The 16,931-nt window shown below is 33.2% G+C and overlaps 1 protein-coding gene across 1 annotated transcript; it reads left to right on the top strand.

Moving 5' to 3' along the window:
- Positions 1 to 8,920: 8,920 nt before the first annotated feature.
- On the top strand, positions 8,921 to 10,980 carry LOC129290782 (malonyl-CoA:anthocyanidin 5-O-glucoside-6''-O-malonyltransferase-like). Its single transcript, XM_054927775.1, has one exon. The coding sequence runs from the start codon at positions 9,104 to 9,106 to the stop codon at positions 10,589 to 10,591; it is 1,488 nt and encodes a 495-aa protein (XP_054783750.1). The 5' UTR covers positions 8,921 to 9,103; the 3' UTR covers positions 10,592 to 10,980.
- Positions 10,981 to 16,931: the final 5,951 nt, after the last annotated feature.

Genomic DNA, 16,931 nt, shown 5'->3' with positions numbered 1-16,931 from the left:
CAATCTGAAGTTGTGTTTAAATGGTTTCTAGGATGATTAAAGAGCTAACACAACTCAAAGAAAATGAAAGAAATAATAATTATAGAAGCTTCGAGCAAATCTAGAATCCATTACAAAAATAGAGCATAAATCTTCATATTTATTCCGAAATATTGAAGAACTGCTCAACCAAATTTATAGAGAGGGTTCTTTTAGAGTATCACTCTTATATTAGAAGATTTTTACGCATACAATGAACTGAAGAGCTTTATTTGGGAATAAAAAATGCTATTACCAAATAAGCTATTCCTGAATAAACAAATAGTGTGTCAAGAACAAGTTTGGTGAAAAGCAACTACTATTCATAAATAAGGACATCTATTCTTAATTAAGTTATTCCTAAAGATGCAAAAGAGTAGTTACTCAGTAATAAGGATTAGATATAGGAATAAGCTATTCCAAAATAAGGTGCCTATTCTAGAATAACGACCTTAACACAAAAATTACAAAGGCTCTTAGAAATTGGATTTTTAATTCTAAGATCAATTGAGACACCTTTTAAGTAATATAATAGATCCTTAAGAAATTAAGTAAAGTCAAATACTTAATACTTAAAAAGAAACACTATAGGAATAGATACAAGAAAAGTGTTTCTTGGCTATTTAGGAATGAGATACTTATTTTAGAATAAAGGTATGTATTTGGGAATAAGAGTACCTATTTAGGAATAAGGCTTGAGAGTCAAAATGTAAAGCTAAGACTACCAATTCCAATTCAAGCTATTAATTTTTACTTATTAAACCTTCAATACACAAATTTCTCTTATTTTGTAATCATCAAAACTAAGGTTCAACAGTGTCCATATGGATACTTCACAATTACAGGTGGTAATCTTGTCATCTAGTAAAGCAAGAAAAAAAAAGGCGGTTGCATGATGAGCAGAAGTTGAGTATAGGGGTATGGCTAATAGGGATGCAAATTCTTGTAGATTAAAGGCATTCTAGAAGACTTGGTGATCAAATACACCAAACTCATGCAATTTCATTGTGATAATAAGTTTGCAACTAAGATTGCTTGTAACCTTGTATAGAATGACTATGCCAAGCATGTGGAATTCGATTGCCATTTTATTTGAGAAAAAAATTGATCAAAACATAATCATTTTCTTGCTTGTACAGTCCCAAAATCTGCGAACAGATGTCCTCATAAAGGCAATATCAATAGAAGCATATCAGAATGCAATTATTAAGTTGGGCATGATAGATATGCATGCATCAACTTAAGGGGGAGTGTTGAAGTGGGCCTAAGTAGTTGAGATATTATTCTAATTGTATATTAAAACTATAAAAAGATACATATAGATATAGTCAAATATAGGATATGATACTGTATAACAATTTTTGAATTTCTTATATATAGCTATTTTATATATATTCATGAGATAACTTCAATGAGAATTAAATTCATTCCCTTAATTTATGGTAATATAAGACAACTAAATGTTATTTCCAAAGATGTACCCATGCTCATCATAGTGGGGCTAATTGTCCCCACAACCCAAAAGAAAAAATAATCTAGAATGAATTTTTAATAATTTTAGTTGCCCCCTTAAAATTTTGCATTTGCCCCCGCACTTTAAAAAATTTCACTTATCCTCATATAAAATTTTAATCTTCCATTCATAGCCTTAAATAGTACTTTCTCCAAATGATAATATAAGTATTTGTTAACCTATTTATTTTTTTAAAAAAAATTGGTTAAAACTTGATTTTCTAGAAATTTTCACATCTTTTCAATTATACACTTGAGTGGAATAAATATAAAAGTTAATGGTCATTTTTATCTCTCAACTGTACATAAAAGGTCATTAATGATGCTAAACTCAACTGTAGGTTAATTACTTCTCTCAACTTTTAAAATCTAAATCTCTATACCCTTCATGTCAATGTGACCAAAAAAATCCATTACTAGGCCCTACTTTTTACTTGACCTAGCTTTATTTAATATTTTTAATAATAAAATATAATGGTGGGGCCCACTTTATTTTTTTTTTACACCTTACCCCTCTTTGTCAACTCATCTCCCATCTCCACCTATCCATCTAATCTTCCTTTTATATATATATCATTGACTTTTAAGGAAATATGCTAAATCAAACCCATGACTTGAAGTCAAACTCACATACTAACCAAGTTACTAGCAAGCGATAAGTTTGAAAGACTTTATCCTCAACTTCTCTTCAAAACTCTAGGGGTGTCATCAACAATATATGAGAGATTCCATCGCCCACCACAATACAATGTTCTCAAGGAATATTGAAACTTGGTTGGTGGTGCCGAAGCCTGTTTTGGGTTTGATAAGTTTGATGACTACCAGCTCATGTTGATGTTCTCTAATGACATTGGCTTAGTTTTATTATGGTTGACATCTGCCACTGAACCAAACCCATCCACATCTTCTAATAACCTAAATAACAATCATGATGACAAGCTTATAGTACTTGATGATGTCATCCCAACACAAGATTCAATATGGCAGTGGTGTAGGAAGTTAAGGAATCATGGAGGCTTCTAATGTTGATGTGGAAGGTGTTGTTTTAAGTGACAATTTTAGTGCTTATGCATTTTTCACAGAGGAAAGTGGGGGCTTCTGCTACTTTAGAGATGGGAGAATAAAGGATACAAAGAAACATAAGGAGGAGGATGAAGTTGAAAGAAGAGTTGTCGTTGGATGAGGATGAGGAAGAAAGGGAGGGAGGAGGAGAGGACGAGAAGAGGGAGAAAGAAAGTAGAGGAGAGAGAGGACTCAACTTGTTAGAGATATCATTAGCTTGCTTCATCTGTTTAGCTTAGCTTTCTAAGGTGCAAAATGTGATAAGCAACCCTTTGAGGCTAAGCGCTAGCCAAGTTTGAGAAGAGGCTTGACATGGACTTAGCCAAAGAAGGAAACTAGATAAACATGTATAGGATAATCCATATTCAGAGTAGTTTGTGCGAGCAAAGAGAGAGAGAAAGAGAGAAGTGAGAAGCGGAGAGAGAGAAAGATTGATGAAAAATATAAAACATACTAGCAGGTAGGACCTATTAATGGTAGAAAAGGGAGATTTAACGTGAGGGCCATAGAGATTCAAATTTTAAAATTTGAGGGACATAATTGACTCACAATTAGTTTAGGATCATTAGTGACCTTTCATGTATAGTTGAGGGGGCAAAAATGACCCATAACCCTAAATATAACATTTGTCTCATCTAAAACACCCTCATTAATTACTTAAGTGAAATATAATGAAGTAAAGGGTATAATTGAAACACACACACACACACAAACACAATATATATATATATATATATAACGTACTCACTAGCCAATATTTTGCATTAAGTAAAGTTCTAGAAAAATGTCCTATATTATATTCTAGGGGCCATAGGGAGTGATAGTTTTAAAAATGAAAAAGTAATAATTTAGGGAAAAAATTGTGTATAAAAAATTTATCACAAAATTCTCTACTATGCAAAAGAAGTATATAAATTTTATTTAATTAAAATTAAAAATGCATGATTCTAATATATATATATATATATATAAGAGTCTTTTATGTTATTATAATGGTATGTTATATGAGTTGTTTTTTAGAATTTAATTTTATTAACTCATACCCTTAATATAATTTAATAGATATTTAAATTATTTTTTAAAAAAAATTGATATTTATTTTATACGTAAATTATGCCCTCATAAATTTATTTTTCTAGGTTCGTCACTAGTTATTTCCATTTTATTATACAAGGGTTATGTAGAGAGTAAACAATTTATCAGTGTGTCAAAAAATCTATAGTAAATCATATATTATTTACAAGTCATATATATATATATATATATTATGGCTGATTATTCATATTTTGTATAATACATGGAAAGATGTGACCATTTGACATTAATATTATGCCAAATGAATACTTTTTAGTTTGTGACATTTTAACTATTTATTCACATCCTACCTTCCTCTTGTTACTTGGCAGTTCCCTTCTAAATTTGCTTGTAGAGCCCTTCATTGTAATACACTTTCTAAACTAACAAAGCAATTTTAACATTCCACATATACGTTCATTTAACTTAGTCCATACGCTCAGCCAATAAGAGCTTGGCCTGGTCAAAAGCTTACCTTACATTCTTTCCTTCTTTGTTTTGTTTTAGGAGAATATCATTAACGCCCCTCGATCTTAAGGGATTGCAATAAAGCATCAAAATGTTTTGAAATTACTCAATAGGATCAAAAAATCAAATTAAAAATAAGTTTAGGTACAAAATAATAAAAGTATACCTTACTTTTTTTAGAAAAACAAAATTCACCTATCACCAACAACCACCACCAATCACTAGCGATAATGCTAGAGATCAAATGGTGGTCCAATCATTAAAGTCACATCACTGAGGTCACTAGTTGTCATCAGAGCCAAAGCAAAGGATTGTGATTTACTTCTTCCATTTGGTCTTATTTATAAATTATTTTTAACATTTTTACTTAAATTAAGAAAATATTATATCTCATTAATTCTATCTAAAATTCAATAAGTTTCCACTATTAAATATATAGTTTTAAAATAAAATGATAAAAATAAACATAATAATAATTGAGATGCCTATTAATAGGACCAGAACAAATAGTGTCTCTATGTCCTCTAAATAGAATTAAAAATCAAAACATTGAAAATCATAGCCATTGAAAATAAAAATAGGAGCTTTTAATTCATTAATCATCTTAACATGATTTTTTTGGGTTTCAAGTGCAAAATTATCATAAACTTTTTTTTCAAAAGCTTTTAATATCATTAAATTAACGAACATCCCAATTCATTAAAATAGGCCAAATGCTAATGTTGACCTGTTAATTTTCAAAAATAGAATATAATTCATTAGAAAATGTTAACTTCTTTTATAATGTTAATGAGCGCTTATGTACTATCGTTGATTTAAAGATATAAAAAAAATCAAGTTAAGATTCAATTTTGTCCTTGTGTTTTAAGAGTGCTAGGCACTTTTTACTCTTAAGTTGGAAAATTTTATCCCTATGCTATTTTTTTTAGGAGCAAAAACCCCTTCTGTTAGCCAACTATTAATTTTTTTTATTTTTAGTTGATGTGGCATGTGCGTGGGGCCAACACATGGTGACATGTAAGACTTTGACCATATTACTTAGTACTAATTTCTCCTTAAACTCTTTTTCTAAGAGTGCTCAGTACCCTGAAGTCTTTTTCTATGAGCATTGGATACCCTGAAGTCTTATTAAAAAAAATTAACAAATACTGTTAAAATATTAAGTATTTTAATATTTAATAATTTAAATATCATTATTTAAAACATTACTCCACCCAATATAATATATTAATATTTTTAATATTTTTTAATTTTGTATTAAAAATGAAGGGAATGGACCTCCAAATTGATGAAGAAATTTTTCCCTTCTCATCTCTCCATTTTTCTCTTGTTTGATAACTTTTTCTGCAGCATATTATAATGTTTGCCTTGACATTATTAAGACAACACTCTAATATACCATTATGATAATTAGGATTAATTAAAATATCTAAAAAAAAAGTCATCACAATCCAAGGATTTAAAGATAAATAATTTAAAATACTGAGATTCCAAGAAAATCCTTTTTCAAAACTCATTTGAGCTCAAACCTTAGTTTAGAACAACTTAAACAAGGTAACAGAAGCATGGAAAAACATAACACTTAAAAGCACAATTAGAACAATCTAGAAAATTCCAAAATTTTGCCTGTCCATTGTGGCACAAGCCTTTTCTTGTTGCAGCAGGTGGCACAAAGAGCCACGCTCTCCCTAGCACATGTGCTATGGCATGTACCTACTATCATTACAACAACCCAGATCAACTTTCAAAGCATGTTATTTTGCTATCCGATGTCTGATTTGAGTGATTCAAGTGTCTACTCATAGCCTTTTGAGCCCTCTAGCTATTGGGATTGGTCTTACACCCAAATTCTTAAATATTAAAAAGTTAGATATTCTAACCCAAAATGGTCTATTTTCACCACATAACACACACAAGGATGTCCAAAACACATAACCTAGTGCTAAAAGCTCCGGAAACACTTGGACCAATTCAAATGGACAACACACAACTTGACAAGCCAATTATAACACATAAATAACAATCCATATACACAATGATTACCAAACCCTGAATTCACAATAATATAAAAGGGTGGATAACAATCATCATAAATGTCATTTTAACCATTACAACACAAAATTAACACAAGTATATCACTTGTACTAGTATCTTGGCCGTTCACAATCATTTAACCACAAGCACATCAATTAGGCCGTGATATGCACGCATTCCATGAATTTTTATGCAAGTGATTAAAAACATGCATGAAATCCTAAGTTAGCATAAATTTCACAACATATTCGTTACAAAACCAAAACATAAAAAGGAAGAGCTATACAAATGAAGCTCTTTACTCTTTGGTCATTCCTTCCTTCCCTTTGGCCCTACTAGGACCCTCACTTGTAAAATATAACTATAAGGTGAAATAAACATCTCAATAACAGAATAATTTACTACTATCAATTAACATGCACAATTAGAAGCGAGTAAAGCTTATATTCTTCAAAAATATACATTGAGCATATTTAAACATATCCTTTTTATAAACATAAGTCATTTCCCACTCTAGCATAATTATTCTACCGTCTGAGCCTCCATATCAACCCGATTGAAACCATAGGCTCTTGGACTAAGTGTACATTCATAATGGCCTAAACTCACCTTTAGTGATAGGATTACCAGGTCAAAGGTGTCCTATCCCACTCCCGACTATGATTACATAAATAGGGGTGTCGTTACTCTAACACTGCATCACTTATGCAAGGAGTGTCAATCTCTATCACCGTATCCCACTTAGATACTAAGGAGATAATCTCGAACACTATATCTTACTAGGTACTAAGGAGATGTATGCCATATGGTCTTCCACTACTTTTTTCTATGAGTAAACTCTCACCCCCTATCATGATCATGCTCATACATACCATACATACCACGTATTTATATCCAAACTATGTTTAACTTATATAAGGGGTTTTCACTATTTTCATTGTTTAAAAATCATTTCAAATGCATAAAAACAGTATTTTGCAATATGTAAGACTTTCAAAACACATGTAGACAATTTACATATCTACTCACAGACAATTAAGCACTTTAATCAAATAGTATAAATTATTACGTTGCCTCAAATCTTTTGTCACAAAAAGGGTTACTGTAGTCTAACATTCACTCCACACGTTCCACATGCACTATGACACATGAGAATTAAGTGATAATTATCAATTATCACTCTAATTAAAACCCAAAATCACTAGATTTCTAGTACTCATTACACCCATAATTCTTATTTAACAACATCAACCCTTCCAATGCACTCCAACAATCCTATTCAACATTCAAACACCCCAGTATCATCAACCATTTATCCACATTATTCCAAAACTTTCAAATTATACCTATGATTCATTCAAAACCTCAATAAAAAATTTCAAATCCATACAAAACCCATAAACCTAGGGTTAGAGGCTTAATTTAACTGCCCAAGACCTTAACTAAGTTAATCGGTTCAGTCTAAACCTAAGAAAATCGAAATCACAGCCCTTATTGCCTTGAAAAGTCAAAAATTTCACACAAAGGAGAAGAAAAGGGAATATGGAACTTACCCAAAGGTGAATCTTGTTCCCAATCCTTCCAAATTGATCGCAAGGTTGTGCCCTAGCAGCCATGATATATGTAGATTTTTGAACATACGCTATGGTGCATTGGTGCATCCACCGCGGTGTATGGCACATAGAGCCCCAGACACAAATGGAACCTCTCTCTATGCCATGGCCCGCTCGAACTTCGATCTAATTCTCTTCTAAGTCTGTCTAATGATCTATTAGCTACATTAATCTTCTAAAAGCATCATTAATCAAAAATCACTTACTTTTATCAATATAACCTTCTAAACACTTAAAATTCCCAGATTGAAAACTTAGAATGTTACACGTATTAATAGAATAAGCGATATCTTTCAAATAAATATTTTTGTTGGCACATTATTAATCCTAATTTGTCATGTTTCTAATTTTACTCCTAACATTACAACGTACAGAGAGTATTATATTTTGATAGTGCAATATTTTAAAGAAAAATTGTTAATTGACAAAAAAAATTACAGAAAATGACCTACAAATTTAAGAAACTTAACTAATATTAAAAATATCAATAAGTTTCAATAGCATAAAAGGCGAAACGATTTGGGCACTATCTCGAAAAGAATATTGAAGATTGATATATAAAAAATAAAAAGTTATTTCTAAATTTATGAAATTTTAGTTTCAGTTGTTAATATTTAAAAAGTAATTTATAAATTTTGAATGAATATTTAAATAATCTATAAATTATTAAATATTAAAATACTTAATATTTTAATAATATTTATTAAATTTTATTTTAACAAGAGGTGCCTAGTGTTTTTTTAAAAAAAAGAATTTAAAATTCTTAATACTGTGCTCCTAGAAAAAGAGTTCAAAGGAAATTAGCACTAAAGAACGTGATCAAAGTCTTATACATCACTGTGCATCAATCCTACACACATATCACACCAGTAGAAAATAGAAAAATTAATGGTTGACAAACTAAAGGGTTTTAAAAATAGTTCAGAAGTAAAATTGCCTTATTAAAAAATATAAAATGCTTAGCGCTCTTAAAAAATAAATATAGAAGTAAAATTGAACTTTAACCCTAAAAAAAATTATTTTAAATATTCTTACACCTTAATCATATTTTTTTTAAAAAAGGTGTGAAATGCGTGAATAATCACCTCGCCCTGATTCCAGAGCCCCTTGAATGGTTGGGATAATCTGGATCCTAGCGTATTCTATGCCTTCATCATCGATCTTTCCTTTGTGCTGACTTTCATTAGTTTTGAATAAAATAAAATTTAAGTGAACCAAGAGGTTCTACAATCTGGACGCTAAAGCCCCTTGGTTATCAAAAGTGGAAAAACAAAAAGAATATAAAGAAGAAAAAAGATTCCAACTTCTCTGCTTTCATTCCCATGGCGTCTCCCAATAGCTCTCTGAAAATACTTGAGGTCTGCAAAGTCGCTCCGCCACCATCTTCACATAAGTCCTCTTTCCCTCTCACCTTCTTCGACTTGCTTTGGCTTAGACTTCATCCTGTTGAGCGTCTCTTCTTCTTCCCTGTTCCTCACTTAAACTCTTCTTCCTTCTTCCATTCCATCGTCCCAAAGCTCAAACGCTCCCTCTCTCTCGTTCTCTATCACTTTCTTCCTCTCGCCGGTAACATCGTCTGGCCCTCCGATGACTCACTCAAACCCATCGCCCAATACTCTCCCGGCGACGCAGTCTCTCTCACCATAGCAGTGTCTGATTCTGACATGACCAATCTCATTGATAACTCTCCTCGTGAGGCCGTGCAGTGTCGTCCTTTCATACCGAATTTAGAGTCACGTGATTCATCTGCTTCGGCTCTTTCACTGCAAATCACTCTGTTTCCCAACAGTGGATTTTGCATAGGCATGAGCTCACACCATGCCTGTTTGGATGGAAAATCTTCATCTATGTTCATCAAGGCCTGGGCTTATCTATGTCGAATGACAGAAGCTGATGATGCAGAAAGTGAATCTTCTTCTTCTGGTTTGCTTCCTCCAGAACTACAACCATTCTTAGACAGGGAAGTTATCCTCGATCCACGTGGCCTTGCAGTCGCATACATTAATGGATGGTCAGGTTTAGATCCCACTGGTCAGACTCAGAAGAACCGGCCAAGCTTGAAGATTCTGTCCGACATGTTCCCACTGATAGTGGATGACTCGGCTCGAGCCATATTCGAGCTGAAACGAGGAGATCTAAACAAGATAAAGGAAAGAGTGTTGCAGAAGTGGGAGATCAATCACAAGGCGACAGAAGAAGAAAGAGAAGACTCATCATCATCACTTTCAAAGCCTCCAACTTTATCAGCCTTTGTACTTACAGCATCTTATGTTCTGGTCTGCATTGCAAAAGCCATTGAAAGAACTTGCGAGAACAAGACAAGGAAACTGTTATTCTGTTTCCCAGCTGATTGTAGGTCAAGGTTAGAGCCTCCAATTCCTGAAAACTATTTTGGAAATTGCGTGATGCCCAACATAATAGAAACACGAGAGGAAGACTTCACCGACGACGGTGATGGGGTGGTCATCGTTGCCAAGAAAATACACACAAAGATCAGGAAAATACAGAGAGAGAGAGGAGCGCTTGAAGGAGCAGAGACACTGTTTTGTAGGTATTCTTTGGAATCTGGGGAAGAAATTGAAATTCAGTACATAGCAGTGGCCGGGTCGAACCGGTTTGGGGTTTATGAGACTGACTTTGGGTGGGGAAGGCCTGAGAAAGTGGAGATAACTTCGGTGGACAAGAATATAACAATGGCCTTGGCAGAGAGTAAAGATGGTAATGGAGGTGTTGAAGTTGGACTCGTTTTGAAGAAGAATGTGATGGATCGATTTGCTTCCTTGTTTCAAACAGAGATGGAGTCTATCTGATCTCTGTTATAGGATGAGATTTGCAGAGAGACTGATCAAGAAAGAAGTGGATTATAAACCCTGAATCATCCGTTAGCCGAAACCATAGAGAAGAAGATTAGTGATTATTTAATTTGATAATTCTGAAGATTTCAATCATGTTATATCAAATTTAACTCTGGGCAATGTAATTGGGGGAAAAAACGGAAAAAACAAAAGAAATTTAGAAAAGCTAACGTAATTTGGGTAACGCATTAGAATTTGCCCTGTAGGGGGTTGAATTTACTTCAGAGCTTAACGTGGGTCTAAGTGTTGTGGCTTCGCTTTATGTCAATTTCATGATTCACGTAACAATAAAATAAAAATAGGTTCTTCCGTGAATTCCAAGTGATGGGATGGGATCAACTAAATCTGGGGTGTCATTATTTGGAAATTACAGTCTTGGAGAAATCATTTCATCTTTGACCAACATTTTCAAAAACCTCAAGAACCACAATGCTACTTGCCATATTATGAATTGCTGGAAATCATTTGTCCCTTCCTGTAATGATAAAACTGGAGTTAAATGGCATTTTTTTTTTCTCTGGTATTCTAAAATTACATGTAATACAATTTTTCCTTTCAAAATTTGAGAGTGGTGTATTAGGTACCTTAATATTAAAAAAAAATTAACTTTCAGTTAACTGACTTAAAAATTTTAAAAAAGATCTAAAAAAAGACCTAAAAAATTGCACATAAGTATCTTATAAAAAATTAATATCAATTAAATCTCATAAATTACATATAAATATAATAATATAAATATTATTTTTTACCACATAAAAGACTGAAATATGATTTGGACAAACCAATTTAACTAGCTACTGGGGAATTAACGGATCACAATTACTGACAACACCACCAATAAATAATTAAAAACAATTATATTTGTTTTATAAATATTCACACAATTTTTAAGTTAAATTTTGAGATTTATACATTCTTTGAAAATTTACATTTTAACTAGTGCATCTGATACTTCTAAATGAATGCTTTTTCGTTTTTTTACACAAACAGTTATAAACTTTTGAAGGAGGATTTATAAATTTTAAAAGAAAACTTATAGATTATGATACTATTTTAAAAACTTAATTAATATTAATTTTTTTATAAAGTACTTTTCTTTTCTTTTTGTAATTTCTTATGTTATTTTTTATAATTTTTTTAGATTAATTAATAATTAAAATTAACTTCTTAACACTGGCGTGCTTTATTCACTATTTTTAAACGTTGAAGGGTTAAAAAATTGCAACATATATAAATCAGGATATTGAATATTGTTGAACAAATGATTAATGAGTAAAAATGTCCAGTAATTTTAAAACTGTTCCGCGCAATATATATGGCGTCACCCTCCATCTGGCTGGATTAAAATCAATGCAAATGGAGTCAAGTCTATCTCAAGTGGTAATGCTGGATATAGGTGTCTTGAGATACCGTTGCGGGTGTCATGGATTGCCGGGTTTTGTTTTTTTGTTTTTGTTTTTTTTAATATATGACAGCGGATAATTGTGCAAGAAAAAGAACTCAAGACTTGTCTCGTCTGATAAAGATTCGGTGCCGTGGATGATCAAAAATCAAAATTAAGGTTGCCTTTTTGGCGTCTATTAGACAAACCAATATGCATATTTATTGATTTTTTTAAACATATAATTAAAAGTAATCATTCAAGCGCCCGTGACAAGGTTTCGAATTTTTTTTTTTTTTTTCGATTATGGGATGATATGGGATGAGATCGCTTTGAATAAGCACCAAAACTTTAAGAGAGTTCGAGTTGACATTTATATTGACAAACTAGTTTTTTTACAAAGTTTGAAACCCTTCATAATATCCAAAAACTCAGTGACATTTCTGGAATAATAATCAATATATTTAAAAAAACATTTTATTTAATTACTTTGTTCATCGCAAGTTAGCCCTCCACAAGTGGCAAGATTTTCTTGTGTTTGTTACAGGTTATGAGTGGAAGAAGATTAGTTGGGGCCATTAGATTGACCAAAAGGGCAAGTTTGGAAGCAAGAAAGTGGGGCCAGGTAATTTTGCAAAACGAGTTTTTTTTGTCTCCATTTTTCATATTTTTTCCAAAATTTTTAATTAATTTTTGGGGTTTAATATTAAATTAAACGTCTTTATCCTCACTTTTGGGTCTTTAGATTAGGGCAGTCTTATATAGAAATTAAAAATAAAGAGGTAGGATTTTAAAGAGGAAACTTTATTAAAAATGGAGGGGTAGGATTATAAAACAATTCTCAAGATTAAAATATTTTTAATACATGGTATTCTCTTCAAAAATTTAAAATTTAATTTTTTAAATATTATATAACAAATATTTTGTAGTCGTTTGATTTAATTAAATGATTATTATCATGCTATACAACTAGAGTTATTGGAACGGAACAACAGTGAAGAAACGGATAAAACATATGGAAGAGCAGAAAACTATTGTTCGTTGGGTCACCACCATTAACACAGATAATAAAAATATTTGTAACTTGCCATTTATTTTCTTCGCTCCATTTCAAACTAGAAAACAATATAAATAGCATAATATTTTTGTGTGCTAAGATCTCAGGTTGAAAAGAACAAATAAGAATTTGTTTCCCATTCGGTTTTCGAGCCATTTTGATATTAGAGTTGGTCCGAAGAGTGAGAGAGTGAATTATAGTTGAGGAAGTATGCCGGAAAAAAGAGAAATTCAAAGGAGGAGTCCCTAATGTCCTTGTGATTTGCAATCTAGGCGTTTTCTTGAAAAATTGACATCACCATCGTACTTAGGAGGTCTGAAAATGTGGAATAGGAGGTTCCTCATTATTGGCAAATCATCCACACGCCGTCACGTGCCACCGCCAAAACTCCACATGCCTCACCGTCGGTTCCCGTGTCGTCATGCGCCTTCTGGAGGAAGATCATGATGATGTCTTTCGCTACATCATCATCCTAACCAATCAACAATAGGTCATCCAGTTAAGATCCGCCACGTATCACATTTGCCACATCACCCTAACCAATCAGCCATTTTTTCAAAAATTACATTTTGACCCCAAACCTTTTCATATTTCCATATTGACCTCTAATATTTTTGAAATTTCATTTTAACCCCTTAAGTTTTTGAAATTCCACTTTGGCCTCAAGACTTTATAGAAATTCCACTTTGGCCTCAAGACTTTACCTAAATTCCATTTTGATGCCTATATTTTCTTGAAATTACACTCTAACCCCTATATTTTCCATAATTTTCATTTTAACCCTTAACTTTTGTTGGAATCCCCATCTTGCCCCTATCTTTTCAAAATTCTTGTTTACCCTAATTTTCCAAAAAAAAAAATCCCTCTAAGATGCAAGAGTGTGCACAAGGTTGAGATGGAAGAGATGAGACGTAGGATACGAGAGTTGGAAGCCACTGTGGAAGTGCAGCGAACTCTGTTAATTAATAATAGAGAAAACATTAAAGGATATTTGAGAAACAATAGTTCGTCATCCACTGACAACCGCCGCTGTCCACGACAACAACAATTCTAGCCTAATGACATCAAAGTAGACATTCTAGAATTTGAGGGAAGACTCTAGCCAGATGAGTTTGTAGATTAGCTTCAAACTATTGAACAAGTCTTTGAATATAAGGAGATTCTAGATGCATAAAAAGTCAAGATTGTCATCCTCAAACTCAAGAAACATGCTTCCATTTGGTGGGAAAACCTTAGACAAAAGCGAGAACATAAGAGAAAGCACAAGATTAAGACTTGGGAGAAAATGAGTCGCCAACTCACTAAGAAATTTCTGCCAGATCATTACCACCAGGATAACATTCTCCAGCTGCAAAATCTTTGATAAAGGTCTTTAACTGTAGAAGAATACACTAGAGAATTTAAATAACTCATAATGAAGTTTGACATTCAAGAGAAGGAGGAGTAAATAATAGCTCAATACCTTGCAAGCTTAAACACTAATATTAGCCATCCAATCTAGCTTCAGCAATATTGGACTTTGGATGATGTAATTCATCTAGCCATGCATGTTGATAAGCATATGCCCAGGAGATCCTCTTTCCAGCCTTCTTCCTCCAGGGGTTATCCCGAAGCCGTAAAGAAGAATTTCAACAGACCAATCCCTTAAGCAAGCCGTAATCTAGTGCTATTTGCAAACCATCATCCAATACTGCCAAGGAATCTGGCTCTAAAGTAATCAAATGCTTTAAATGCCAAGGATTTAACTATATTGCTGCAGATTGTCCTACTGAGAGAGTTGTCACCATTAAGGAAGGACAAGAGTATGAAGCACTTGAAGAAGATGAGGAGGATGCTGAGTTTTATGGCACTAATCCCTTATATGACGAAGATATCATGCTTGCTGATAAGGGAGAAGCATTGGTGCTTAGATGAAGTTTGCATACAACTGTAGTCACAGAAGAACCTTAGTTACGACACAACATTTTTAACACTCGTTGCACAGCCAAGGAAAAGTTTACAATGTCATCATTGATAGTGGAAGCTATGAAAATGTAGTATCTGACTACATGTTGGAGAAATTGAAGTTGCTAATATAAGATCATCCGCAAACTTACAAGCTTCACTAGCTCAACAAGGGGAATGAAGTAAAAGTTTCTAAACAATGCCTTGTAACTTTTTCTATTAGGAACCAATATTGTGATGAAGTTTTGTGTGATGTTGTTCCCATGGATGCATGCCACCTTCTCTTAGGGAGGCCATGGCAATATGATCGACATGCTATGCACGACAGGCATGCCTGTTAGAATTCAAGATGTAATATTTAATGAGATACCACTAGGGTTGCCTCCTATGCAAGACATACAGTACACTATTGACTTTGTTCTAAGAGTAGTCATTCCTCACAAGTCTGCTTACAAGATGAGTCCTCGAGAACATGCCAAAGTCCAATGGCAAGTTGAAGAGTTGTTGAAGAAAAGGTTGGTTCGAGAAAGTGTCAGCCCTTATGTTGTACCTATTCTTCTAGTACCGAAGAAGAATAGGAGTTGGAGAATGTGCATTGACTGTCGAGCTATCAACAAGATCACAATTACGTATCAGTTTTTAATACCTTAGCTCGATGATATGTTAGACTAGTTGTATGGTGCCACTATCTTCTCCAAAATTGACCTTCATAGTGGGTACCATCAAATCAAAATTTGGCCAGGAAATGAGTGGAAGATCGCTTTCAATACCAGAGATGGCTTGTATGAGTGGAATGTGATGCCTTTTGGGTTAACGAATGCCCTTAGCACATTTATGCACCTAATGAATCAAGTATTGAGACCCTTCATTGAAAAATTTGTTATTGTGTACTTTGATGATATTCTTATTTACAGCAAGAGTCAAGAAGAGCACTTAGATCATTTGCGGCAAGTTTTGCAAGCCTTGCAAGAATAGAAGCTTTATGCTAATATCAAGAAGTGCACCTTCCTCATTAGTAAAGTTGTGTTCCTAGGATACATCATTACCATAGAGGGTGTTCGAGTTGATCCAAGCAAAGTTGTAGCCATTGACAACTAGCCAATTCTAACATATATCCAGGAGGTTCAAAGCTTCCATGAATTAGCTTCTTTCTATAGGAGCTTCATCTATAATTTTAGCTCTATTGCTGTATCGCTTATAGATTGCACCAAATGAGAAAAATTTTAATGGACAGAGCAAGCTTAGAAAAGCTTTAAGGAGCTTAAGAAGAAGTTGACCAAAGCTCCAATCCTAGCTCTTCCTAATTTTGACTAAGTGTTTAAAGTTAGCTGTGATGTTTTTAAAACTGACATTGGTGCTGTCTTAAACTAGGAGGGCCATCCCATTGCCTTTTTTGGTGAGAAGCTCAATGATGCCAAGCTTAAGGTATTCTACCTATGACAAAGAATTTTATGCAATTATTTAAGCTCTCTAACATTGGAGTCATTATTTCTTGAACAAAGAGTTCATACTTTTCTCTGATCATGAGGCTCTCTAGTATTTGAATTCTCAGTAGAAGATTAGTCATAGACATGCCCATTGGAGTGAACTCTTACAGTCTTATTCATTTTATATCAAGCATAAGGCTGGAACTTTAAACTTCGTAGCTAATGCTTTTAGCCGTCGACATGTGTTGCTCAAAACACTGCAGATTAAAGTTGTTAGGTTTGACCTTGTCAAAGAGTTGTATCAAGATGATCTTGATTTTCAAGGAGTATAGGAAGCAGCTGCAAATCAACCTTTCCACAAATTTTATAGACATGATGGGTTTCTATTTCGAAACAAAACCCTATGCATTCCACAGGGTTCCTTGAGAGAAGCCATAATTTGGGAAGCACATGATGGTGGATTAGCTAGACATTTCGAACGAGCTA

This window comes from Prosopis cineraria, unplaced genomic scaffold (assembly GCF_029017545.1).
Source record: "Prosopis cineraria cultivar Desert tree isolate PC_DT_omini unplaced genomic scaffold, ASM2901754v1 PC1, whole genome shotgun sequence".
NCBI lineage: Eukaryota > Viridiplantae > Streptophyta > Magnoliopsida > Fabales > Fabaceae > Prosopis > Prosopis cineraria.
The sequence above is the reverse complement of the archived record's forward strand: the minus strand, read 5'-3'. Positions and strand labels throughout refer to the sequence as shown.

Bases quoted from the DNA above. Each gene is read 5' to 3' on its own strand.
- LOC129290782 (XM_054927775.1), top strand. From the start codon at position 9,104: ATGGCGTCTCCCAATAGCTCTCTGAAAATACTTGAGGTCTGCAAAGTC.